The 26,583-nt window shown below is 50.2% G+C and overlaps 1 protein-coding gene across 1 annotated transcript in view; it reads left to right on the forward strand.

The window, feature by feature from the left end:
• LOC144105008 (multidrug resistance-associated protein 1-like) overlaps positions 1-26,583 on the forward strand; it is a 156,264-nt gene that overhangs the window by 19,320 nt on the left and 110,361 nt on the right. Inside the window, exons 2-3 of the mRNA XM_077638229.1 lie at positions 845-1,021; positions 2,551-2,676. Coding sequence (XP_077494355.1) covers positions 845-1,021; positions 2,551-2,676 — 303 coding nt within the window. The remainder of the gene's footprint in view (positions 1-844; positions 1,022-2,550; positions 2,677-26,583) is intronic.

Genomic DNA, 26,583 nt, shown 5'->3' on the forward strand with positions numbered 1-26,583 from the left:
TATAGGCCGAGGAAACCACGAAAAAATCCGGCCATGCATTTTTATTTTAAAAGATCTCAGGTTGACTTCAATGTTTTCATGAAGATTTTCGGTATCTCAGAACAGCTCCTTTTAGCAACATGGTATGTCAAGGGCGGACAAGTTGTATTATCGCTTAAAAGTTATCGAAGTGCATTAAGGCATAACGACCCCTGTTATGCACCGCAGATCATGCAGCGACTGAACTGGAAGCACACGAGGGGCCACTGGCAGAGAACAGATTCTCGTACCACTGCGCTGATGTTGAGGAAAGATTGATGCAGGAAATCTTGAATTTTGTTCAGGGCAGCGGCAACACCGGACGTAAAAATAAGTAAATATACGCCGAATATCTGCAAAATAAACAAATCTGAAGGTTAACTAAACTCTGATTCTGCAACCGCTCCAGTAAACGTTAATCTCCTCTGGAGGAAACTACTATCAAAGTTTAAGCAACTTGCGCGTTTCTTAAAGCTCTCACTTTTCCTGTTTTTTTTTGCGGTCCAAAACTTTTATCCTAGACGTAAAAAGCACACTGTGAATTTTATCTTTTGCCTTTGTTATTTTTCTCATGCAAAACTTATTCATTTTTAAGAGGTCTTTCGCAATGCATAAGTGCGCAGTCTGTGTTTATTTAGTTCTTGTGCGTGCTATTGTGAAACCGTAATGAGTCACATGTTCTTGCGATAGTTGACTGCGTTAAATGTTGTTTCCCTGGCATGAAATGCGTGCTTTAGAATGTGCAATACGGACAGTGCATATAATTCTGGGCCAGTGCCGTTGACCGGTGCTGCTACAGAGTGAAACACACAGTCTTCGCTCGCAGGATGACTCCGTGACGTGGTACACCGAGACTCCGGACTTCACGCCTTGCTTCCAGGAAACCGTGCTGCTGTGGGCACCATGCCTCGTACTGTGGCTCACTGCGCCCTTCGACATTGTCACCTTCAAGAGGAGCCGCGAGCTGCCGCTGCCTTGGACGTTCCTCAACATCACCAAAGTGGTACGCGGCTCTGTTCACTGCCCCTCGCGTGCTTCCAGCCCAGCTGCTGCACGATCTGCGGCGCATAACAGGCGTCGTACGTTAGACTACTAGGAGGACCATTGCTTTGAGAGGAACCGACCGGAAAGGCTTCGAGCGCTAAGGACGAAACCTCTGAGGTCCCTCCCTGATGCTGCAAAAATGGCGAAATTGCAGCGGCAGTGAGTGTTACACCGAGGAAAAACTTGAGGGAAGGAACATGCGATAGCATTTAGTAGGTTGCCTGCTTGGTGTCTACGATCAGGGTCTAATGTTCTTGCAATTTTCCCGTACGACCCCCGCTGAAACCTTATCTATTGCCCTTGTATGATATGCATGAGTTGTCCCTTTCTAGATGGTTCGAGTATCTTGCACTGAATTATCATATGGTATTATACTTATACGATCCACTAATCTACCTACTTCAACGCTAATCCCAACTAGCCTTCCCTAATCCATTTTCAGGGATTAGGCCTACTTCGAAAACTTTAGGAACCTTTGAAAATTTCGGAGGTGGGCGAACTTTCAAGCTTTAGGATTTCTCAGAGCTTCAAATTTGGCGGGGCCCTAGGATTGTTCCACTGGTGATCACGTGGCATTGATGACGTCATGACTCTCTCAATCGGATTCGTAGATCGCAAGGAGTCCTTATACCGCTTCTGGCACACAGCCACCGGTGGGGCTTTTGAGACCCATGCACCTCTTCCGAATCTCCCATAAGGCTCATGCGCAGCGCCACGGTGAGCTCGTGGCAACTGCATTGAGTTCGGCAATGGTGGGCAGTTTGGGAGGACGACAGAATGTCACACGAGCTCCCTCGACCAATCAGTGCATTTCGTTACAGAGAAGCCTGCAACTTCTCATGAGACTACAAGCGGAATGCTATGACAATAATAGACGGATAGTAGGGCCAAGCATATCTCAGCACTTCTCTATTAAAGGTGGCTGTAACCTGCCGCTGTTTGCATTGATCGCAGTCGTACATTAGTATCCTACATTAACGATCCTTCCTTTGCAGTGACAGCCTGTGAAATAGCCATAATAAAAAATGGAATAAATACGTGAAGAAAAGCGCGGCACCGCGTTTACCATCACAGAAGTAACTTCGTCAGAGAATGCATTAAAAAAGCATAAAAATTCAAGAAAAACATATCCTATAAGGAATTGCGAGTTCACGCTCGGCGCGTGCGAGTCTGTTCACCTAGACCGCCATGTGGCTTTGCAGTCAATGGAGTATTGCGGTGTAATCAATGGAGCTTGCACTGATGCACGATATTAAAGAGGTAAGTGTTGGCGGTGTAACATCAGCGTCACTAATTTAAGAATAAAGATTAGCATTAAAGCGTACCCATCAATAATGTGCATTTGTCTAGCACGCGGTGAGAGACAACAAAGTGCTACTGTTCAGATGTCCTTGTAGTGTCAACAATGCATGCCTCGGTGGAATATCACTGCGAAACCTGCGTAACGAAAACCATTAATCGAAACGCCACGTTGTTTTGTCTTTGCAGCTGCTGTCGCTCCTCCTGATTGCTTTGTCGCTGCTGGAGATCGCCCAAGCCCGGACTCGCTACGCCGAAGGACAGATCGTTTTTCCCGTTGAATACTACGCTCCTATCATACGCATGGTTACATTTGTAAGTAGCACCCTACGGTGGTGTATCATCTTCGCATTACAAGGGTCACAGTCATCCTCAGCCTGACTACGCCCACTGCAGGGCAAAGACCTCTCCCATGTCTCTCCAATTAAACCTGTCCTTTGCCAGCTGCGCCCACCGTTTTCCCTCAAACTTCTTAATCTCATCCGCCCACCTAACTTACTGCCGCCCCCTGCTACGCTTGACTTCTCTTGGAATCCATTCAGTTACCCTTAAGGACCAGCGGTTTGTTTGCCTTCGCACTGCATGCCCTGTCCAAGCCCATCTCTTCCTCTTGATTTCGACTATATGTCATTAACCCGCATTTGTTCCCTCACCCACTCTGCCCTTTTCCTGTCCCTAAACGTCACCCCAATAATCTTCCTTTCTTTAGAACCCCAGTACACTCTCCAAAACTTGATGTGTTGGCTTACCTCGGGTCTGAGCAGCTGCTAATGTTTAAAAATTAGGGGGAACAACCAAGCTCCGCCTTAAGGGTATGACGCGATATCGTTAATGGGATCCTTCAGCGGCTCCTCTTGCTCACACAGACACGCACAGTGTTTCCATTAGCATACTACCACACCATGCGATATTCTAATGTTTCCAGATCACGCGAAACACGAGTGTCATGCCACTCAAGCATACAGTCGCCCAAGCACAATCCCCACTAATCGAAACTCACTTTCGTACTGAATAAGTACTTCATTAATTAGCAAATCTCTAATTACGCATATAATTCTTAGCATTCATCATTAAGGGGCTACATTACGTGAAAGACCACACGACACGCACAAGAATTTCATTTAACCAAGCGGAACGAACGTGCATGCGTGCACTACGGGTAGCGGTAGCCCATGGGTCAGGGATTCGATTCCCAACTGATGACTACAAATTTCTTTTCGGCGCAGATGATTTATTGCATATTCTTACAGGTCATAATGAGGTTTGAGTCACACGGCGACCTTCTGATCACAATTTATCGAGTTATAAATTTCCCAAACAACCATTTGCGCTCACAATGACCACGGCCGGTTTTCCTTTGAAGAGGACCCTGAACGCATCGCGTTAATATTTCCAGGTCCTCACTTCTCGTAAGAACTGTAGCGCCGTGGCACGTTAACGGTAACAACTGCACTCGCCGCTCGGCAAAGTTGTTGTTTGATTTTGCCTGTATAAACTTACACAGGCACAGTGCAGTAGCGAAAGCTCCCCAGAGCGACTTAAAGGGGTCATGACATGGTCGTTCTTCATATTGCAGTTTAGGGCTTCAGTAACTCATACAAGAGCTTACGATTCAGTTTCCAAAATTTGGCTGCCGTGGACACGCTCTATATTCCAAAAAATGCGATCGAAATTGAGAACGGGAAACTCCTTCCACCGGCAGCGACCCCCATACTGAATGCTATCGTGACGTCACCAGGGCATACACGGAGCAACGTCATCTGTTCTCGTTGCTGCAATGTGCGCAGCGAGGTCTCTTGTCCCCTGTACTTCCGCGGGCGATCGAAGTAGCAGTCGTCCCCCATATATGGGTGACTGGTGCCACAAAAGCGTTAATAATAGTTCTTCGGTATAGGTTGGGTCCGGTCACACAAGGCCGATGCGACGGCGATCGGCGGTCGGTTGGCTGACCGGTATGCAAATGCAATCGCTGACGCACTGGTCTGTCAAGCTTGACCGACGACGCCAGCACGACCAACGACCCCGTATCGCAGTAGTGTAAAGAGTGAACTTAGTGGGAACTGGCAGAGTGTGGTGGGGGACTAGTTGGCATGACATTATATAAACTTAAGAATTTTAAAACTTATTGGACCTCATGCTAGCCACGGCGGCATGCGCGATGTGCGTGCACCAGCGAAGATGTGCTTTCATTCGGTGCCTGCGCATAGAACCTATCGGCGAGGAAATTGAGCGACAACGGCAGAAAGCGCCGCACGACAGTGCCGCTACTCGCCGTCGCCTGGGCTTGTGCGGCCGAGCGAAAGCTTCACGCCCGGTGAATGGACGGGCCGAAAAACTGCGCTTGTGTATCTTAACCTTATCGAGAATAGCGAAACGAGCTGCTGCATTTCATATCATCACACTTTCTTTCTAATCAGCGGGAAACTCCTGCCAGATGCTTGAATTTCGGCCGACGGTGGACCGCCGGCCCCTTTCGCGGCGAGGCCTAGCGAATACGCAGGATTCGCGTGTGCAATTTCGGCGATTGCGGAGAGCGAATTCGCAAGTTCTAGCTCCTGAAAATAGCTGTCGAGCGTAGTTTTGGTTAAGTGCCCTCAAAGTGACGACTGCCTACGTCGCAGGCCGCGAGTACAATAAGGGGGAAGTGCCCATATGTGACCCCGTCGGCAAAGCATGTGCTTAAGGCAGCCGGCAGCAGCCGTCGGCGTCGACTGTGGACAACACATCTGGTTGTTTTCATTAATTCAAGTAATGTCCGAACGTATTTTTAAAATGACATACCGACGACAAGCAGATACAATTAGCGGGAAGCGCAGGTCCTACGCGAAGCGTTTCCCAAGCAGGCGCTACAGCATCAGCGGCGCTTATTGCAGTGTTATCATAGTGTGCCAATGAGTAAAACTACAATATGTGGGCAATACTACGTAATATTTAAGAAGGAGAGACCACATTGCGTTTTATGTCAATCAAACGAGCAGTACTGTTTGCGCACAGCTATGTAAGCAAGCCCAGCGCAAGGCTGCAGTTGTCATGATCGTCGCATTGCTATATAGGCCACAATGCGAACGCACAGTAAACGCTCAGTGATGTACTATTATTTTCAAGCATTCATTTAGACGGCGGCGACTATTCATCGGTGTGGGCAGCGGAAGCATTCGAGTCGCGTAGGGTTTTGTAAGCGGCTTGGTTCCTGCAAGAGGGTTCTATACGAGCCGAAGGGAATGTATGTTCGACTTACAAATGCACAAATGCAGTGGGGAAGTCGTCTCATTCGGCACTTTTCCCTCCTCCTTTCGTGATTCAAGGTACAATAAATTGGTAGCCAGCTACAAAACGCCGCGGCTTTCACGGCGCACATTGGCGAAGGCATGCACGGCACGTGCCGCTTTTCACAGCACTTGACTTCGAAAAAGAGACCACACTCATAAGACAAAATTAACATGTTTCTGAGCGTAAATAATAAAGCAGGGGTCCATCGATTTCTGTTTCCTCAACAATCACAAAACGGGCACCACGAGCAAGTCCGTTTTCCCGCAGGGATCACTCAGCTCGCGTACTAAGCTGAAGGCTTCCGAAAAGAAAACACGGAAAATGCATTTTATTTCGATAAGCTAAAATAGAAGACTTTCCGAGCGACCGCCGTGTATGGTAGGCATGCAAGCACCTCAACAGTGCGCAGCACACGACGCGGAGCGGGTATGCCCCTGTGACGTCAGCGGCCAAAGGTTGCGAGACCAGCGAGCAGCTCGCAGAAGAAACGAAAAAAAAAACGCGTTTAAAAAATATTTAACGTGTTGAGAATTAAATGCGATAAGCAGGGTATGCGTGAAAAAGGCTATCATGGCCCCGGCCTTTAAATGTCGCTGCCTGTAATGGTGCTGCTGTCTACGGTTTAAAGCGTTAGAGTCCGTGGGGTTGTAATGGAGGGGTAATAGGTTCTCCCCGTTTAACCGCGGCTGACGCAGTTAAGAACCGCCGGGACCCCACCTCGTGATCGCCCGCGCTACCGAGCGCACGCCGAGCACGGCGGGCCTTGCTGTCAGGGAAACAAAACTCTGGCAGGGCACAAACAAGGCATTTATTGATACTGAAACAACAATAACGCCAGCTAGCAACAGAATACGCTAAGCCATCGAGGTCGTCCGACTCACCAGCACGGTTACGAGCGAACGTTCGCCCACGCTAGGGCAAGGGAGAAACTCCGAAGCCGGACGGTACGAGATGCGGGAGAACGTTCCCCTCCACGAGGCCTCCCCCGGTGGCGAAGAGCGGAGCGCCGCGCCTGAACGTGAGCGCTTGACCAGTTCCCCAGCCGAAGATTGGTTTTGGGGGGGGGAAGGAAATGGCGCAGTCTCTCTCTCATACATCGTTGGACACTTGAACCGCGCCGTAAGGGAAGGGTAAAGGAGGGAGTGAAAGGAGAAAGGAAGAGAGAGGTGCCGTAGTGGAGGGCTCCGGAATAATTTCGACCACCTGGGGATCTTTAACGTGCACTGACATCGCACAGCACACTGGCGCCTTAGCGTTTTTCCTCCATAAAAACGCAGCCGCCGCGGTCGGGTTCGAACCCGGGAACTCCGGATCAGTAGTCGAGCGCCCTAACCACTGAGCCGCCGCGGCGGACCAGCCGAAGAGCAAGAGCTCTCTCCCGCCCGCGCAAAGCAATCACGCCGTCTGGACGCTCGTGTACTGCCACGCCCTCCCTTGTTGATTGAGGTAACTAAAGCGGGCGTGCAAGAGACTATAGAACATGTTTTAGTGATGTCTCCAAGATATACACGTGAAAGTTTCATGCTTGCATCTGTTTTGAAGTCTATGGACACAAGGCCCCTCTCGGAGGATTTGATCCTCGGCGCTTGGCCAGATAGTTTGAAAACTCTACAGGCAACGAGAGCGCTCTCACGCTTTTTAAGCGACACGGACCTTGCTTCGCGTTTGTGATGTTGGAGAGCGTTCCTTGTTTTCTTTTTTTAAATGTATTTTTTCATCTGCCTCCTCCCATCATCATCACCCCCCATCGTGACCCTTTTTTTTTACTCATCTTCCCGTTCCCCAGTGCAGAGTAGCAGGCCAGATATTTTTTTCAGGTCAACCTCTCTGCCTTTCAAGTCAATAAACCCTCCCTCGCTAGAACGGGCACCGCGGGGAAACAAACCCTAAAGAGGACGAAGCGGGGCGAGGTCCCCACGAGTTTAAATATGGTGTGCGAATGCGTTAATGATTCAAAACTATCGATAGTACTATAGTACACTCGACAGTTGTGTCACTATCAAACTATTAATAAAAAAACTATTGATACTACTATCAATTGTGCACTATCAATAGTACGCAATTTATCGCGCGTAAACACCGGAGCATAAACTTGTCGACATTGTCCGCGGGTCCCCAGCACGTGGTCTGCAGATGGCGGTCACGAGGATAGGGCTCTTCTTTCTCTTAGTTCTCGCGTCACCGAGCGCTGCAGACGTACTCTACCTATAGAGTGACTGCATCAAGCATTCCAAGTATGCCGTGAAGGGCATATAGTACCAGCAACGGCGCCGTCCATAAGGCTTCCAAGCGGCCGGAGACGCATTGTGTTTTCTGACTTTTGTGCTCTTGGGAGTTTAGCTGCTGTTTACGAAACAGAACAAGCGGCCGGTTGTGCCAGATAAGCTTTTACAGAATGTTAAGTGTCAGGACGCAGATCCAACGATTGCTAACACTTCGGAACCTGTAAGCGATGAGTTCTGCATCACTCCCTTCGGCCCAGTGTTCAAGATGGCGCCACAGATAGAATCACAACAACTAGAGCGGCAGAATGTCAAGCGCATTATTGATTGGACCTGCACTTTTTCAGCTTACATTTCAAAAATTTCAAAGTTTCTGCAGGGCGTTGCATCCCTTCGACATTCCAGAAATGAGAACTGATGTTCCGGATGCGCAATCGAGTACTTTTCTCGCTTGATGCGACTGGTGGCGAGTTTTTGCATAATACTTATACCCGAGATGAATAAAGAAAGAAAAAAGAATGATCGGAAAATTTTGACAATAATTTTGAAATATATATTCGCATGATAAGCAGCCCCGCAGGCGCCTTCCACGAGCTTGGTTTCTCATGTAACCGAGAGGGACAGTTTTGCTCGAGCGTGTGGAAAACTGCTTTCTTTGGATTTTCGAGGCTCAGTGATCATTCTTTTCTTGGAGTGTGCGAACATTAAAAAATCTAGAACATCACCCCCTCCTTTATTATTTCGCTTACGGCGTGTTTCAGGTGTGCGATGTCGCCCTAGATGTGCGACAGTTGCTGCGCCATTTCGTTTCCTTAGAACCAATTTTCATTTTAATTGTTGATCGAATACCTTGCTATTAACTTTTCACTAATCAAATAGCGCATGTTGAAAATTATTCGATACACCGAAGAGGTTCTCAAATTTGCAAATAATTTGCACGAATTGCGAATAATGCCCGCCGTATTTTTCTTCCACGACTGCACCAAGAACAGGGAGCACACACGCCGTGTACCATGCTGCCGCGATCGCTATGCGCGAAATGCATGGAGGGCTCAGCGTCGCGACGCGCTCCAGTCGTGTGGCGACGTTCACAATTTGCTCATGCATGTCCTCAGAGATGTGGCGACGCTGCAGGGCCCGGGCAAGGTTGGCAAACCCGGCCTTTATACTCGATTGATCATGCGCAGCTCTCGACCGGCCGTCTCAAGTACTGAGATGTGGCTTTAGTTAATTCCTTCCGTTATCAGTACCAAAAGGGGTTCTTTTCATATATATGTGCACATCATTTTACGAGGGGCAGGCCGGAAGGCAGAAAGGCTCGCAAATACCTCCGCTGCGCAACATCCCACTGTTGCCATCCTTCCCTAATCTGTTAATCCGGCTCACGGAAGAATACCCGGCTGCTTAGCTACTGGTCAAGTGCTTGTTTGCATCTGTACAACAAAAGCTGCAACGTTATAAGCAACACCAATGTCCTCTAGACATGACTGTTTTATTGCGGGGTGCGGCAGTAGTCAACGAAAATTGAAAAAAAAAAGCCCCCAGTATGTACGCGCACCATGTTATGACGAGGTCTCAGGGCGTCTGTGATGTCTGCTTCTTCACTTTGCCGCCGGCCACGAAGTACATCAGCAGCGAACGTCGTTGGTGAGCAGTAAACACTTGTGCCTGCCACAAGCCTACGCATATGTTCAGTGTACTTCGTGAATGAAGTGCAGAGAGAAAGAAACCCACTGTCTACGCTTAATCTCGGGCGCAGAACGAAGCACAGCGCCTGGCCTATGCCAACTACTTTGTACTGTCAGCAAGGAGTGAAACGCGAACGAGACAGCTCAGCCACGAATGGAAAAGTAAGATGCTCTTAGCCAGGGGAAACTCAATACTATCGGAGGGTAATTTCGCTTTGAAGCCGCTAAGGCTCTTCTGAAGTGTTAATCAACCTCGCTTGTAGCTATTCTCCAGGAGCTAATATGTTGGTCTTTTTGTATCACCACCTCAGTTTTCTTGTTCGCGTTTCATTCGTTGCTGATATTACATAATTTTAGGCGATCGGGCTTTTGGATGGTTTGGGCAAAGCTGTTGTAATTCAACAGCACATTATGTAGGGACTTCACAAATTTGGCCACAACCTCGTTTTGCCACCCTACATGTTCACGAATATCGGTAGCGTGTAGCCATCGTCACCTTAAAAAAATGAAGCATGCCTTTAGTACGACAACACTGATCGCATTTGCACAGCACGCCAGGAATGGAAGCGGCGAGAATGGACTTTTTACCCGAGTGCAAGGGGAGCAAAAACGCAGCCACGCAACGAAAGAAAGAACAGACGGCATGCACTGAACAGTAAGCTGTGCCATGCATTTTAACAAATCGTTCGACTTAAAGCACATCGAATGCATTGTAAATAGGCCCACTTAGATGATGCATAGTGCACGGTGCCAGATATACAACGAAAGTCACGAGTTGTGCAGTGTCCCTCACCAAGGTAGATTGGAGTGCTCAACACAGGCTTGCTGATTCGGCCTCTCGGTAAGTGGCAAAAGCGTTACATTAACGTATCAACATAGAAGCCCGTGCAAATAGACATTTTTCTGTATTTCTGTGCTGGCACGAGCGGAGTAGGCGAGAATGCGTATTGCTTTCAGTGATTTGGCTTGTATCGCTCGTCGTAGGGACAGCCCTACGCGAGCGCCTGGAGAGACCGAATTTCACTTTCATCGCGCGTACTGTCGCAACTGATAAGACCTGGATTCGCTTCGGTCATGCAGCTGGCTGCTGTTTCCCCAGTATTGAGTTTGAGAAGGGGGCAACTCTGTTGTAAGCTCTTCAGTCTAGATTGTCACACTCGCCATGGAGGCAGAGAGAGCGATCGTAGAATCTGTGCTCCTCGATTCGGTCATTCTCCTCAATTCCAGCATAATTTCACTTGCGTTTCTCCATTATGCAACACCTTTGCCCTCCAGGCATCCGGCGACGAGAACTACACGCGTGCGTGAACTGCGATGCTGCTCGTTCGCTCCGTCGAAGCCTGCTCTGTTGTTGCAGGCGCTAATGGCATAGCACACGCGAGGACGAGGACGAGGCGAACCCCCACGCACCATTTCTAGGCTGGACAGAAATAAAACCGGTGGATGGCACTTCCTGAAATTGCACGCTTCTCCGTCCGTAGCCCACGGGCTGCAAATTATAACCCCTTGGTGGCGTGGTGGCGTCGGCGGCAGGCGGCTACCGGGTAAAACAAACATGGCGGCACCCACCTACCGAAACTAAAATTGTGCGTTACTTGAGCATGTGATGGAGTTAATATGGTCACTTCTTGTTGTGACCCCCAAATGAAGTTCAGTGCAGCTGCGTGTTTTAAAAGCTATACCTTCTTTTTTCAGTGAAGCGCAGCTATAGCGCTTCTCTGTTTCTTACGGTTGGTCGTTGAATATTCGTACGGATATTCGATTCGTGTTGGATTCGGTTCTCTCACTATAAGAATCGCACTCCACTTGGTTTTTAGATAAAGCATTTGTAACAGACTGAATTAAAAAAAATTGCTATTCGCATGCCCTTACTTTTGTCGCCTTCTTTCGTTGCTGTCATGTGCAGTGACATCCGCCTCAAATGTTACAAAACTCTGGCAAATGAGCAAGATTCGACTGCTTGTGGTTCTGCAGACTTACAGCATGAATTAAAATCATTACTTCTATGATTAAGAGACAACAACATCCATGTAAAGTCAGACGGCAGACGTGTACGTAGCAAACTTCCTAGCTATGCGAATGTGTCTTTGTGGCTTTAAAATATCCATGTTTGAGTAGATGAAGCGCACAAAAACACAACACACAGGAAAGGAAGACGCAAGACAGGCGCTTGTCGTGTCTTTCTTTTCCTGTGTGCTGTGTTTTTGTGCGCTTCATCTACTCAAGCTATGAACCAACTTGCCCAAGAACGTGTTCTACTGAAATTAAAATATCCGATACGATAACATGAAAGGAACAAGCTTGGATAACAACATCCAAACATTATATAACAGGTAGTGATGGTTACACCGATTATGAAATACTGCAGATTATTCCTACCTTCCATAAAACATTGATTCCGTAATCAAACCAATGAGCCGCCGCGGAAAGAGCGAAAGCAGCCTCAAATTCACCTCACCCCGCGAGATTAAAGCTCTAGAAGAATCTACGAAGTTCTCCACGTGGCTTCCTCGCAAGCGATGTAAAAGGGGGAGACGCTGGCTAACCAAAGCAAGAGCCACGTAGAGTGAGGGCGCGCACTCCGCGAATGTTACTCAAGAACTCAGCATCAACAACCGCCACCATGCCATCCCCTTTCCTACTTTGTCTCAAACATACAGGGGCAAATCTCCAAGGATTCAGTTATGCCCAAACACCAGAGCGGATTTTAAACACACCAAACTTGCCCATACAAAACGGAAATATCCCTATCGAGGGTTAGATATCACTGGAACGATGGGAGGATGCTCTGCGCAGCACAACAGCGGAACTACAGCTTCGCATTGTGGGCTGGGCCTTGAAGGTCGCCGCGGCCCAACAGTGCCCGGTCATCTAGAGCACTCCGCGAAGGCCCGTTGCCGTCCTGCTCATCCCCCTCTCCCTTCACCCACCCTCACCTCACCCACGAAGTGGGTCCAATTAAGCTGTTACCAACCAACAAACTTTGTTTATTTGGTTTAACGTTGATTAATTGTGAGTATGAATATAGTGATGGCCATATTTCAGATGTTGAAAGCAAAAAGCTGATAATATATTTCCTCGGGGAAAAAAAGCTGTACCGAAATTGCATGAACAGAGTCGTACACACAGTAAATTATCGCAAATATTTTCGTAATACAGTCGTGCCCACTTATAACGAAGTTCACAGTCGCGCGGATTGCATTCTTTGTATCCGAGAATCGTAGTAAGTGGACTTCCAACGTTACAGTAAAAAAAAAAAATTCCTCCTTGTCATGTACGTGCAATGAAGTTTTTGAGTCGGACAGTGTAGTCCTTTATGCGCGTCTGCTCATTCGAACTGCACCTTATTACGACGTTTTCCAAGCGCTTCACCGCAGGCCCACGTTCCTCCCCGATACCCTTGCAAGCAAGCAGCTTGTTTAAGGGCGCCATATAACTAATCGCGGCCGAAGCGCTCACCCTACCAGATGGTAGGTCGGCCTCTCGTCCCATCATGCCAGATTCCTGGCATCATCATCATCATCATCAGCCTTACTACACCCACTGCAGGGCAAAGGCCTCTCCCATGTCTCTCCAATTAACCTTATCCTTTGCCAGCTGCATCCACCCTTTGCCTGCAAACTTCTTAATCTCATCCGCCCATCTAACCTTCTGCCGCCCCCTGCTACGCTTACTTTCTCTTGGAACCCACTCCGTTACCCTTAAAGACCAGCGGTTATCTTGCCTTCGCATTACATGCCCTGCCCAAGCCCATTTCTTTCTCTTGATTTCGACTAGGATGTCATTAACCCGTGTTTGTTCCCTCACCCACTCTGCCCGCTTCCGATCTCTTAACGTTACACCTATCATTTTTCTTTCCATGGCTCGCTGCGTTGTCCTTAATTTAAGCTGAACTCTTTTCGTTAGCCTCCACGTTTCTGCCCCGTAGGTGAGCACCGGTAAGATTATGCTGTTGTACACTTTCCTCTTGAGTGAAATTGGTAAACTGCCACTCATGATCTGCGAGAATTTGCCATATGCGCTCCACCCCATTCTTATCCTTCTAGTTATCTCCCTCTCATGATCCGGATCAGCTGTCACTACCTGCCCTAAGTAGACGTATTCCGGCACAATTTCTAGGCTCTCGCTGCCAATTGTGTTGTTCCCTTGCTAGGCTGTTGAACATTACCTTGGTTTTCTGCATGTTAATTTTTAGACCCATCGATCTGCTCTGCCTGCCTAACTCGTTGATCATGATTTGCAGTTCACCTCCTGAGTGACTCAGCAAGGCAATGTTATCAGCAAATCTCAGATTATTTAGGTATTCTCCATTTATTCTTATTCCCAACTGTTTCCAATTCAGGCCTCGAAATACCTCCTGCAAACATGCGGTGAACAGCATTGGCGAGATCGTGCCTCCTTGCCTGACACCCTTCCTTATTGGAATTTTATTGCTGACTTTATGGAGGACTATAGTAGCTGTGCAGTTGCTATATATATCTTCCAATATTTTGACATAAGGCTCTTCTACCCCCTGATTACGCAATGCCTGTATGACTGCTGAGGTTTCCACTGAGTCGAATGCTTTCTCGTAATCAATGAAAGCTATATATAGAGGTTGGTTATATTCTGCGCATTTCTCTATCACCTGATTGATAGTGTGAATATGATCTATTGTGGAATATCCTTTACGAAAGCCTGCCTGATCATTTGGTTGATTAAGGTCTAACGTTGCCCTGACTCTATTAGCGATTACCTTAGTAAATACTTTGTAGGCAACGGATAGTAAGCTGATCGGCCTGTAATTTTTCAAGTCCTTGGCGTCTCCCTTCTTATGAATTAAGATAATGTTTGCATTCTTCCAAGCTTCTGGTACAGTCGAGGTCATAAGGCATTGCGTATACAGGGTGGCTAGTTTTTTTAGCACGATGTCCCCTCCATCCTTCAACAGATCTGCTGTTACCTGATCCTCCCCAGCTGCTTTTCCCCTTTTCATTGCTTCTAAGGCTTTCTTTACTTCATCTTTCGTTACTGGCGGGATGACGCATTGCTGTGCACTGCTGTCTTTCTCATTAGCGCTCTGATTACATTGGCTACTGTACAGGTCTGTGTAGAACTCTTCGGCTACGTTAACTATCTTATCCATATTGCTAATGACATTGCCCTGCTTGTCTCTTAATGCATACATCTGGTTTTTACCTATGCCTAGTTTCCTCTTCACTGTTTTTAGGCTACCTCCGTTCTTTATAGCATGATCGATTCTCTCCATATTAAACTTCCTTATGTCGGCTACCTTGCGCTTATTTATTAACTTTGATAGCTCCGTTAGTTCTATTCTATCGGTAGTGTTAGATGCCTTCATGTTTTGGCGCTTCTTAATCAGATCTTTCGTCATCTGAGATAGCTTCCCGGTATCTTTTCGAACTGTCCTACCGCCTACTTCTACTGCGCTCTCCGTAATTATTGATGCCAGATTATCGTGCATTGAATAAACAACAAGATCGACTTCCTCAGTTAAAGCCGAGTATCTGTTTTGCAGCGCTATCCTGAACTCCTGTGCTTTCCCTCTTACGGCTAACTCGTTAATGGTCTTCTTCGCTAGCTTCTTCCGTTCCCTCTTCAAGTCTAAGCTAATTCTAGACCTTACCATTCTATGGTCGCTGCAACGCACCCTTCCGAGGACGGCCACATCCTGCAATGCATAAGATGATGCATTGCATATGCAATGATGCATTGCATGATGCATTGCATGATGCATTCCTGGCAATGGGAGAGTTATTGAGCTTCATTAACTATTAACTTGCTCAATGCATGTGGCTTCCCTCTGACGGCGTCGTCATCTGCACCGGCGAAATCACCCCTGGCAACATCAGGTCAGGCTGCAGCTGTGCTCAGACGACGCGCTGCCTCAAGTCCACGTGCGTCTGATAGCGTGGTGTTCGACTGCGTCCTCCATAGTTTCTGGGCCCCTAAACCGCTGCCTTACGGAAGCAATTCTTGGTGCCCTCCGCAGTCAAGTTCATTCTCGAGACCCTATCATTCGACTATGGGTCGCTGGGTGCTGTGAACACGGACGTCTCGGTTCCTAGTCGTTCGATTCGTATCAGTATGCGATAGTGACGCGCCGTCGACAGGCCACCTTGCGCACGTAAATCACTGTGCCCCGGTCAAGTGGCTGGCATTGCTCGTCGCGTTCGTTGGCAGAAGAGTGTCGTCACCGCAGTGAGGGAAGACAGCCCGTAGTGCACGTCATGGTTGTCGAGCACGAGAAGGGGGTTCCTGTTTTTGTTTTAAACATGTAATGGTCAAAATCAACAAGCTCCTCGTCGAACAAGTCGCCTGTTATCCCCATGCCTCCAAGAACCGGTGGTTTTCGACTGCGGGGCTGACTTTGCAGCGCCTCCTCGCGCGCTGCAACCGAGTTGCGCAGCCACAGGTATTCGTTTTATCTGACACGCTATGCCATAGCCACATAACACATATTTTGCCGGTACTACCACCCAAGTTCGTAATAACCGTGCGTTCGTTATATATCCAACTGTTAAAGTGGGCTCTACTGTATCGCTAGCCAACAATCACAAACGGTCGATAGGAAACGTTAGCAAACTACCGTAATGCTATCGATTGTACTTTAACTTTATCTATACTTGCAAAAAAATGGAGGGCGCTTAAGCTTTGCCTTTAAGAGTAGAACGTGACAGCGTGTTGCAGCGCTGGGTTAGGGGGGGGGGTTGTTAAGGGGGCTGCAGCCCAGGGCCTCACCTCGGACAGTAGGAGAAGGGGGCCCATTTATTCTAACCTGCTTAGTATATGGAACCATGGGCAACGGAACTTCGAGCGACATGTATGAAGCGAGAAAACCAGAACGAGCAGACGGGGCCCCCCGCCTAATGTAACAGCATGCGTTTAGCCTGATCATTTGGGGAGAGCTTGTCGAGCTGCAAAAACAGGAATTCCCTGCCACACCGGCGGGGCCCTCTTTCTTACGAAGCGAGGTGCGTTTGCTTGGAAGAGTTTTCGTGGTTTCCTGTCAGTCCGTCTGTACAGTGCTTTCTGGAGAGGAGGGGCAAGGGAGAAAGACCTAAAACATGTAACGTGGGATGAGGACCTAAATCTCCCTTGCCCCTCGTCACCACCACGCCACCCTCCACCTCTCAAGTAGTTCCGCCGCTGTCCTTCTCATAGAAAGGATGTGCTGCAGTACCCAGCAGTGCCTCCCATTCGACTTTTCTTTACTGTGATGGTAATTTGGGCGGAGGGGGATGAGTCCGATAGCAGATGATGATGAGTCTGACGGCAGAGTCTAGGCACGAAAGGAAAGAAGACGTCACACGTGCTTTTGTCCGCGTGCCGTGGGGCATGGAATGCTCACTTTTCGGGCTAGGGTTGTTAAAGAGTGAAGGGGGAAGTTGGAGAGCTGGACACAAAGGCCTGTCTCCAGGGCCTATTCCTGCCTAGTGGCTGCGCACCCTCGCGCGTGCTCGACGGAAAAAAGTAGGTCAGATTGGCCGCTGTTACGTTTCGCCTACGACGCTCGGTATAGCCGGCGCGGATGCAACGGACGCCGGGGCTTCGTTCAAAGTGGCGGTCCGTTCATCGCGGCCGTAACGCCTCCCGCCAAGCGCGTCCAGGCAGGTTTCAATGCCACGTGTCGTCGTGTGTGCGTGTGTATGTGTGTGTGCACGTTGGTGCCCACGCTTGTCAAAGCGCGGCAGCCGGGGAGAGGAGCTCCCCAACTGGGAGGCGAGGAGGTCTGACCGGCGCCGGCCCGGCGGACGCGTCACTTCACGTCTCAACATGTCCGCGCGTCGCCGTCTAGTGCGACTCATCCCGAGGCGTTCCTTCTTGCCCTCGACTCCGTGGGTATAAAAGCAGCTGCCCCGGACGCCAAAGAGAGACTTCGATTTCTTCCTTCGAGTAACGTGGTCGCCCTGACCGGCTGCTCTTTTGCGATGCCAGAATAAACAAGTTGTTCTGTTGCCAGTCGACTCATCCTTTGCCGGGACCTTGGGATGTTTCCAGCTGTGCCCCAGGCCGCCAGGCCAACGCTACCCTTGGGGCTTGCAACCCATTTGCAACAGCTGGTTGCCAGCGGTGAGATCGCGACAACGGAGGCCAGCAGCGAAGATATGCGGTCGACTGTATGCTGAGCAGCACAACGACCATCCGGGAGCAGTGCAACGAGCCCTGTGTGATGACTGGTTGCCTGCAGCGGAACGACTGCGCTGAATTCTTGGCTGCGAGGTTTGGTGAGTGCGGGACTTTCTTCTTCTGAGTTTTGCCAGGCTTTTGTTAGTGTCAGAAACAGAGCTGGTAATTGTGGTTGTCGTTGCTGCCGGGTTAGTTTGCGGCAAGACAATAGTAGGCAGTAGAGAAAGCAGCATTCGGAGCAGCCATGGATTTGAAGTCGTTGCGCAAACCGAAATTGCTGGAGCTTGCAAGAGAGTTGGGTCTGGATGTCTCAGACAAACTCAGAAAACGAGAACTGCTAAGGGCTATTCTTGAGTTGGAGGCTGAGGATGACGAGCTGTCGGAATGCCTTGAGACCATTGAGGAGAGGGAACAAAAAGAGAAAGACGAGCGCGAACGTAAAGAGCAAAAAGAGGAGCGCGAACGTAAAGAGCAAAAAGAGAAAGAAGAGCGCGACCGTCAACACGCTTTGGAAATGAAGCGTCTCGAGGTAGAGATAGAACGCGCTCGTAATGGAAGTCAGGCACACTGTGCAGGAGAACGGGTATCGTTCAAAATGACTGACCTGATGCGGCCGTTTAAGCTTGGAGAGGACATTGGTTTGTTCCTGGTTAACTTTGAGCGAACGTGCGAGAAGCAGGGGTTCTCTCGGGAAACGTGGCCACAGCGCTTGCTCACTTTGTTACCCGGCGAGGCGGCCGACGTAGTCGCTCGCTTGAAGAGAGAGGAGGCAGAGGATTTCGACCAAGTGAAATCGAGTCTGCTAAAAAAGTACAGGCTGTCAGCGGAGGCGTTCCGTCGGAAGTTTCGGGAAAATGAAAAAGGCAGAAGTGAGTCATATACAGAGTTTGCCTACAGGCTTATGTCAAACATGCAGGAGTGGCTCAAAGAAGAGAAAGCGTTTGGTGACCACGAGAAAATTCTGCAGTGTTTCGGGCTAGAACAGTTTTATAGTCGGTTGCCTGAGAACGTGCGGTACTGGGTCTTGGATAGGCCAGACGTTAGTACAGTGGCTAAAGCCGCCGAGCTAGCCGAGGAGTTTGTGACGCGTCGGGCTCGCGGAGCTAAGGACGGTCAAAAGGGTGAATTTGGCTCCAATCTGAGAGGCCGAAGTTCACACCCATGAGAGCAAGGGGGGACACACGTAGTGCGGATGCGAGTGAAAGCAGTCCGACCGAACGTAAGGAGACGGCGGCAGCCGAAGCCGAACGCAGAAAGCGGTTCGAGAGGAGGCAAGCGCGCGTGTGTTATACGTGCCAGAAGCCGGGTCACTTTTCGGCGCAGTGTCCAGAAACAAAAAGAGAAGTCGTGTGTTTGTCATTATGTAGCACTGACGAGAACATGAAGCTTCTCGAGCCTTACATGCGAGACTTCCTCGTGAACGGGAAAGAGTGCCGAGTGCTTCGTGATTCCGCAGCTACAATGGATGTAGTTCACCCCTCTTACGTAGAACCCGATATGTTCACGGGCGAGTGCGCATGGATCAAGCAAGCCGTGGAAGCTCACAGCGTGTGTCTGCCCGTAGCAAAAGTGCTTATTGAAGGACCTTTCGGAGCACTTGAGACGGAGGCCGTAGTGTCATCTATGCTGCCCCCCCAGTACCCGTACCTATTTTCGAACAGGTCCGATCACCTCCTGCGCGAGAAGGGGCTTTTGTTTGGTGAGGCTAGCGTTCAGGCCTTAACCAGATCGAGAGTTCGGGAGCTCGCTGCAAAGGCGGTAGTTGCGGGGCCGACGTTGTCAAACAATGAGAAAGGGTCGGAGGCGCAGCAAGCTGATATTAAGAGCACGTCCGAACTGAATAAAATTGAGCCTGTAGCGTTGAAGGCACCAGGTACTGGAGAGGAAATGCCCGACACGGGAAAGTTAGAAGAGCTTCCGGTCGAGCTTCCGGGACTAAGCTCAGTGACGAACAGGGAAGACACTGATCAGGTCATTAGTGACTTAATCATTAAAGCACCGCTGTCGCCTGAGCAGAAAACCGAACTACACCAACACTTACAAGAGTTTCAAGGTCAGTTCTCTGAGAGGCCTGGTAGGACTTCTGTCCTTACTCATGATATAGAACTTACCTCCCCAGAGCCAGTACGATCCAAGGCGTACCGGGTGTCGCCCCGCCAGCGCGATATTATGGAGGCTGAGGTAAAGAAAATGCTACAGCTCGGTGTTATTGAGGCGGGTGAGAGTGATTATACCTCCCCTTTGATTTTAGTTGAGGTACCGGGCAAGGAACCTCGTCCTTGCGTCGACTACCGCAGGCTTAATTCCATCACTAAGGATCAAATTTATCCGATCCCTAACATCGAGGAGCGCCTTGAGAAAGTTAGTAGCGCTCAGTTTATTTCCACCCTAGATCTTGTCAGGGGTTATTGGCAGGTTCCACTTACAGAAGAGGCTAGTAGGTATGCGGCGTTCATTTCACCAATGGGAACATTCCGTCCTAAAGTTTTGAGTTTTGGTTTGAAGAACGCGCCATACTGCTTTTCAAGCCTCATGGACAAAGTGTTGCGGGGACAGGAAGAATTCGCTTTACCGTATTTAGACGACGTAGCGATATTCTCCGCATCCTGGTCTGAGCATATGGCACACTTGCGGGCAGTGCTAACCCGCCTGCGCGAAGCGGGCTTGACAGTCAAGGCTCCCAAGTGCCAATTAGCACAGGCCGAGGTTGTCTACCTCGGTCACGTGATTGGACAGGGTCGTCGCCGCCCCTCTGAAATAAAGGTGGCCGCTGTGCGAGACTTCCCGCAACCGAGCACGAAGACCGATATTCGGTCGTTCTTAGGTGTCGCCGGCTACTATCAGAGGTACATCCCCAGGTACTCCGATATCGCGGCTCCCCTGACGGATGCTCTAAGAAAAACAGAGCCCCAAACAGTCGTCTGGAGCGAGACAAAGGAAAGAGCTTTTAGCGCCCTAAAGAGAGCCCTAACAAGCCAGCCTGTGCTACGATCGCCAGACTACACAAAAGGGTTCGTTGTTCAGTGCGATGCTAGTGAGCGAGGCATGGGCGTTGTACTGTGCCAAAGGGACAATGGAGAAGTGGAACACCCCGTCCTGTATGCTAGTCGTAAGCTGACCTGTCGTGAGCAGGCGTACAGCGCCACCGAGAAAGAGTGTGCGTGTCTCGTGTGGGCCGTTCAGAAATTGTCATGCTACCTAGCCGGCTCGAGGTTTATCATTGAGACGGATCACTGCCCTCTCCAATGGCTGCAGACCATCTCTCCCAAAAATGGCCGCCTCCTGCGCTGGAGCCTCGCTTTGCAACAATATTCCTTTGAGGTGCGTTACAAAAAGGGGAGTCTCAACGGTAACGCCGATGGCTTAAGTCGAAGCCCCTAACGTAGGAATCCGCCTCAAAGTTGTTTGTTACTGATGTTTTCTTCCTGAGGCAGGATTTTTAACATATTGCTTTTGTTTAGTGTTTCAAAGTGATTATGTGCTTTCTAGTGCAATTTTCCAATTTGTGGACGCGTTCTGAGTGCTGCTTGACTACTGTAAGGAACTAGGCAGTAGTATAAAAGGGGAAAGAGCCTGGCAGAGCTTAGTGAGGGTTGTCTCGTGCTTGCTGACTGAGCGGTTGCGTTTCGGCGTAGTTCTAACGCTTGCTGGGAACGAGCACAAAAATGGCAACTCTCCGGAAGTCACTTTGCAGTGTCCTGTGTGAACCTGAACCTGAGAACGAGGCCTTCTCTGTGCGCTGCGCTCAAGCAACGTCGAGGGACGACCGGTTTCGTTTACGAGCATCATCGAGCGACATCCCTCCGGACAGCGGATGCAGTCCCCTGACCATCGGGATCTCCTTCTCCCGGCGGGGCGGTCTGTTACGTTTCGCCTACGACGCGCGGTATAGCCGGCGCGGATGCAACGGACGCCGGGGCTTCGTTCAAAGTGGCGGTCCGTTCATCGCTGCCGTAACGCCTCCCGCCAAGCGCGTCAAGGCAGGTTTCAATGCCACGTGTCGTCGTGTGTGCGTGTGTGTGTGTGTGTGCACGTTGGTGCCCACGCTTGTCAAAGCGCGGCAGCCGGGGAGAGGAGCTCCCCAACTGGGAGGCGAGGAGGTCTGACCGGCGCCGGCCCGGCGGACGCGTCACTTCACGTCTCAACATGTCCGCGCGTCGCCGTCTAGTGCGACTCATCCCGAGGCGTTCCTTCTTGCCCTCGACTCCGTGGGTATAAAAGCAGCTGCCCCGGACGCCAAAGAGAGACTTCGATTTCTTCCTTCGAGTAACGTGGTCGCCCTGACCGGCTGCTCTTTTGCGATGCCAGAATAAACAAGTTGTTCTGTTGCCAGTCGACTCATCCTTTGCCGGGACCTCGGGATGTTTCCAGCTGTGCCCCAGGCCGCCAGGCCAACGCTACCCTTGGGGCTTGCAACCCATTTGCAACACCGCCGCACTTTCCAGAAAAGAGTAGAACAAGAAGACTCGGAGGCGACGGAGGGCGCGTAATTTCGCCCACGCTAGGAGTCGCCCTTTCCCCTTCGTGCTCGCGCTCGGCGTCGACGGGGCGAAAAAAATATCGAGAACCTCCAGAACAGACGATTGCTCCTAGCCAATAGGAAGACGAGACTAGAAGGAGGTAATTTGTACAAGGAACTCTATGCGTATGTGAACGCCTGCTTTGGCGCTAGTAACAGACAGACGCGGCGCGCGTCTATGAAAGGAAGTTGATCGCGGGCTGCGATTCAGCCCCGAGCTGCCAGTTAAGCTTGCAAAAGCCCGCCCGCTGAGGAGCTTCCGGGCGACGCACCACTCTCGGCCAGCCACATACCATCCAGGTAGCGTGTGCCAGTCATCGGGACGGCCACCGTTGGACACCTGCGGTCGTGTCGGACTGACGAAGTGCCCGGTGGGGTGAACAATTAGCATCCATTCATGAGAAAATGCTCGGTCGGAAGCATCAAAGTCGCGCGTCTAAACGAAAGACGAAGTTAGAAAGAGAAGAGCGTGAGGAGAAGCTACCAAAGATGGCAAAGTACCTACTGAATGCAGCTTCCGCCAAGCAGTATGATCGCTCTACCCAAAGTCCGTGTCAAACTACCAATAGTACCGACTGTGCTTCTGTGGAAGACTTGCCAACTCCATCACCATGGTTTCCTGGCAAGAAGCAAGGTTTGACTCATCTTGGTTGTCTGGATCCTGTGAAAACGGTGCCAAGCTCGGTCGTCCATATTTCTGAGCAACCGACGCTAACCGAGCCCTGTCCTGTTACTGAGTCAGCAACGTCTATGCTACTCGGCTGGGCCCTGCCACAGAGCTCCAGGTGTCCTGCCCGCCACGCCCGATTTCGACTACTGCTGATCAACAGGTGCCAAACCTCCGCGATGAGCCACCTTCTACTGACGAGTGCCAGGAAACAACACTCCAAGAACCGTCTGACTTGTTTTCTGTTAGTTTGGCTTGAAATAATTATGTTCCCACCCACAAAGTGTGCCTCGAGAGGACGAATGAGACGGCTTCTCGTTGCGGCAACAGAGAAGTACGGACACCCCCGCAGCAAGAGGTACGTTGCGATATTCTCCGAAGTGACCCTGCTAAGTGGCCGGACGTTATTACTGACAGGTTTTGTAGTGTATGCCTTGAGAAAGGGCCATTGTATTTTAAAAAAAACGGGCAGAAAACTTTCCGTCTTCCGAAGGGCAATACAAAACTCAGAAACACTATATGTCACCTCATCTTTTCGTGCGGAAGACTGTAAACGGGGAGGCGTATGAGCGACACTGGTTAATGTACTCGGATTCCAAAGGTTTAATAATAATTGGTTTTTTTGGGGGGGAAAGGAAATGGCGCAGTATATGTCTCATATATCGTTGGACACCTGAACCGCGCTGTAAGGGAAGGGATAAAGGAGGGAGTGAAAGAAGAAAGGAAGAGAGAGGTGCCATAGTGGAGGGCTCCGGAATAATTTCGACAACCTGGGGATCTTTAACGTGCACTGACATCGCACAGCACACGGGCGCCTTAGCGTTTTTCCTCCATAAAAACGCAGCCGCCGCGGTCGGGTTCGAACCCGGGAACTCCAGATCAGTAGTCGAGCGCCCTAACCACTGAGCCACTGCGGCGGGTAAATTCCAAAGGTTCCGATTACTTTTTCATGTGCAAACTATTTTCGACTTCAAGCAACCCCAATGCTTTCACAACGCACTGCTTTTCTGATTGAAAAAGAGCAGAAGAAAAGGTTTGCGCACATGAAAATAGCGTCGAGCACCGGAACTGTGGGCGTTCACATCGGCTCTGTCTTCTACAAATTATTTCTCAGCGATTTCAACTGCATTTCATCGCCAACCTTTCACCAACGGATCCGTGAAGTCGAGAGGCATCGACGGATACCCAGTTTTGAGGTGGGCCACCATTCTTCGCATCGACATTGCACTTTCTGCGCTCCGACCCCGCCATAGCCTCGCTAGGTCCAGGCGTGTACGCCAGACGCTAGGCCTAGCCGGCGCAACCGCTGCGCGCCGCTGACAGACGCGGCGCCACGTATACGGACTCTCTCCAACGAAGCGGCACAAGCCGACGAACGTGACTCAAGAATGAACGTGCAAGTGATGGGGGAAGACATTTCCGCCGACGAAATTACCGAAGTCGGATGGAAGACCGCCGGAGCGCGGCGTTCGAGACCCCGAGACCACGGTGCGAATTGGACGCACGACATCGATGCAAGAGCGAACGCGCCTGGCACCGGCCAGCAAGGTACGAAACCCAAGCATGTCAAAGGAAAGGTTACCAAAACGGGACGCATGCCCAGACTACCGAAGGAGGAAATTAAAATCGTGGTTAGACCAAAAGGCGGCCTCGACATCGTTAAGGTCGGCGCCCCGACGGTCACCGCCGCAATCTTCGCGGCCGCCGATATAACGGGAGACAAAAGTGCGGAAGACACGGTCTGTCCGAGCTCGCACCAGAACATCGTCGTCGTCAGCACACCGAAACGAGCGAACACGGACCGCTATGCCAAACTGCGGCAAATTCACATCCAAGGGAAACCGCAGGAAGTCAACGCGTACGAAACGGCACCCGATAATACAACCAAGGGAGTGATTCGTGGCATCCCCATTGAGCACGTACCCCGAGCACTGGACGAGAACACCGTAAGCCCGAGAAACCCACTGGCGCTGGCGGCCAAACGCATAGACACTACGACCACGGTTGTAATTGCCTTCGACGGAATCAAAGTGCCCAACCTCGTCAGGTACGGCGTAACACTCGTTCGTTGCACGTTGTATCGCAAGCAAATTGACATCTGTTACAAGTGCGGACGCCTCGGCCACCGCATGGACGTTTGCCCAAATCCCGCCAACCGCATTTGCAGGTGTTGCGGAGGCCGCAACACAGACCAGGGGCACCAATGCTCGCCCAAGTGTAACCTATGCGGCGGCGCTCACATGACGGCCGACAAAGCCTGCAAAGCAAGGTACAAGACTCCGTATGTAATTCACAGGCGACGATGGGAGCGCTAAAACGCACATGCCCAACTGACACAGCATGACTTCCCGCCCACCCAGCCGCACAAACCCAGATCCACGTCGCGATCGCGTGGCCGGTCCCGGTCCCGCAGTCGTCAAAGGCACAACCGCGCTCGGACAAGATCGAGATCCAGGACGCCAACTCCCGGAGACAAGGTGAGCTGGGCGGACACTGTCCGGGGGAGGGGGTTGTAACCGCACCTGCAGTCCCCTAGCAGAATCAAAAAGCCGATAATGACATTTTAGAGGCGCTAAGGAAATAGAACGCAGAAATGCGAAAAGAGAACGCGGTATTGCGCGAACAAGTCCAAAAGCTAATGCAAGAGATGCGAGAACTCACACGCGAGCGCGCCGGGATGGAACAAAACAAACAGAACGCACAACAGCAGGTACCGGCGAGCGTTCCTGACGCGGACGCGCCCGCCCCGAAGAAACGGGTGATACAACACCACGAGGGCGGTTTCGAGAGCCAGGTGCGAGTGGAAATTACAGACATCAAGAAAATGCTATGCACCATGCAAAGTACCACCGAGACCCTACACGCTACATTCCTCGGCCTCGCAAACAGGACCACTAACCTTGAAGGAAACATGCAGATAATACTGAATCACTCCGTATTCACGCAACACGGACATGCACCGTCGAGCAGCGAAGCGGGACCGAGCCACCATCAAGGGCAGCTGGGTAACTTGCATCAGCATCAACATGGACAACGATAACCAAGGGATAGTAATATGGCAGTAGAACTGCCGGTGGCTTCGCCGGCAAAAAGGACGTCCTACAGCAACACATCAGGCACGCAACACGCAAACCGGACGTAATAATACTCCAAGAAACGCTCACAAACGCGGCTACCTTAACAGGCTACAAAACGCAAGGCAGCAAAATCGAGGGGAGGGGTGTATGCACGCTCGTTATGAAGCGTCTCACATTCGTTGACCACGAACTAAGCGGTGTCCAGATGGAACACGTTCTCATCGAACTGATACCCACCAAGCAGAGGAAACAAAGTATATTCATACTGAACGTATACAGCAGCCCGTCGAAATAATAATAATAATAATAATAATAATAATAATAATAATAATAATAATAATAATAATAATAATAATAATAATAATAATAATAATAATAATAATAATAATAATAATAATAATTGGTTTTTGGGGAAAGGAAATGGCGCAGTATCTGTCTCATATATCGTTGGACACCTGAACCGCGCCGTAAGGGAAGGGTAAAGGAGAGAGTGAAAGAAGAAAGGAAGAGGAGGTGCCGTAGTGGAGGGCTCCGGAATAATTTCGACCACCTGGGGATCTTTAACGTGCACTGACATCGCACAGCACACGGGCGCCTTAGCGTTTTGCCTCCATAAAAACGCAGCCGCCGCGGTCGGGTTCGAAACGCC

The sequence above is a fragment of the Amblyomma americanum genome, chromosome 9 (genome assembly GCF_052857255.1).
Source record: "Amblyomma americanum isolate KBUSLIRL-KWMA chromosome 9, ASM5285725v1, whole genome shotgun sequence".
Lineage (NCBI taxonomy): Eukaryota > Metazoa > Arthropoda > Arachnida > Ixodida > Ixodidae > Amblyomma > Amblyomma americanum.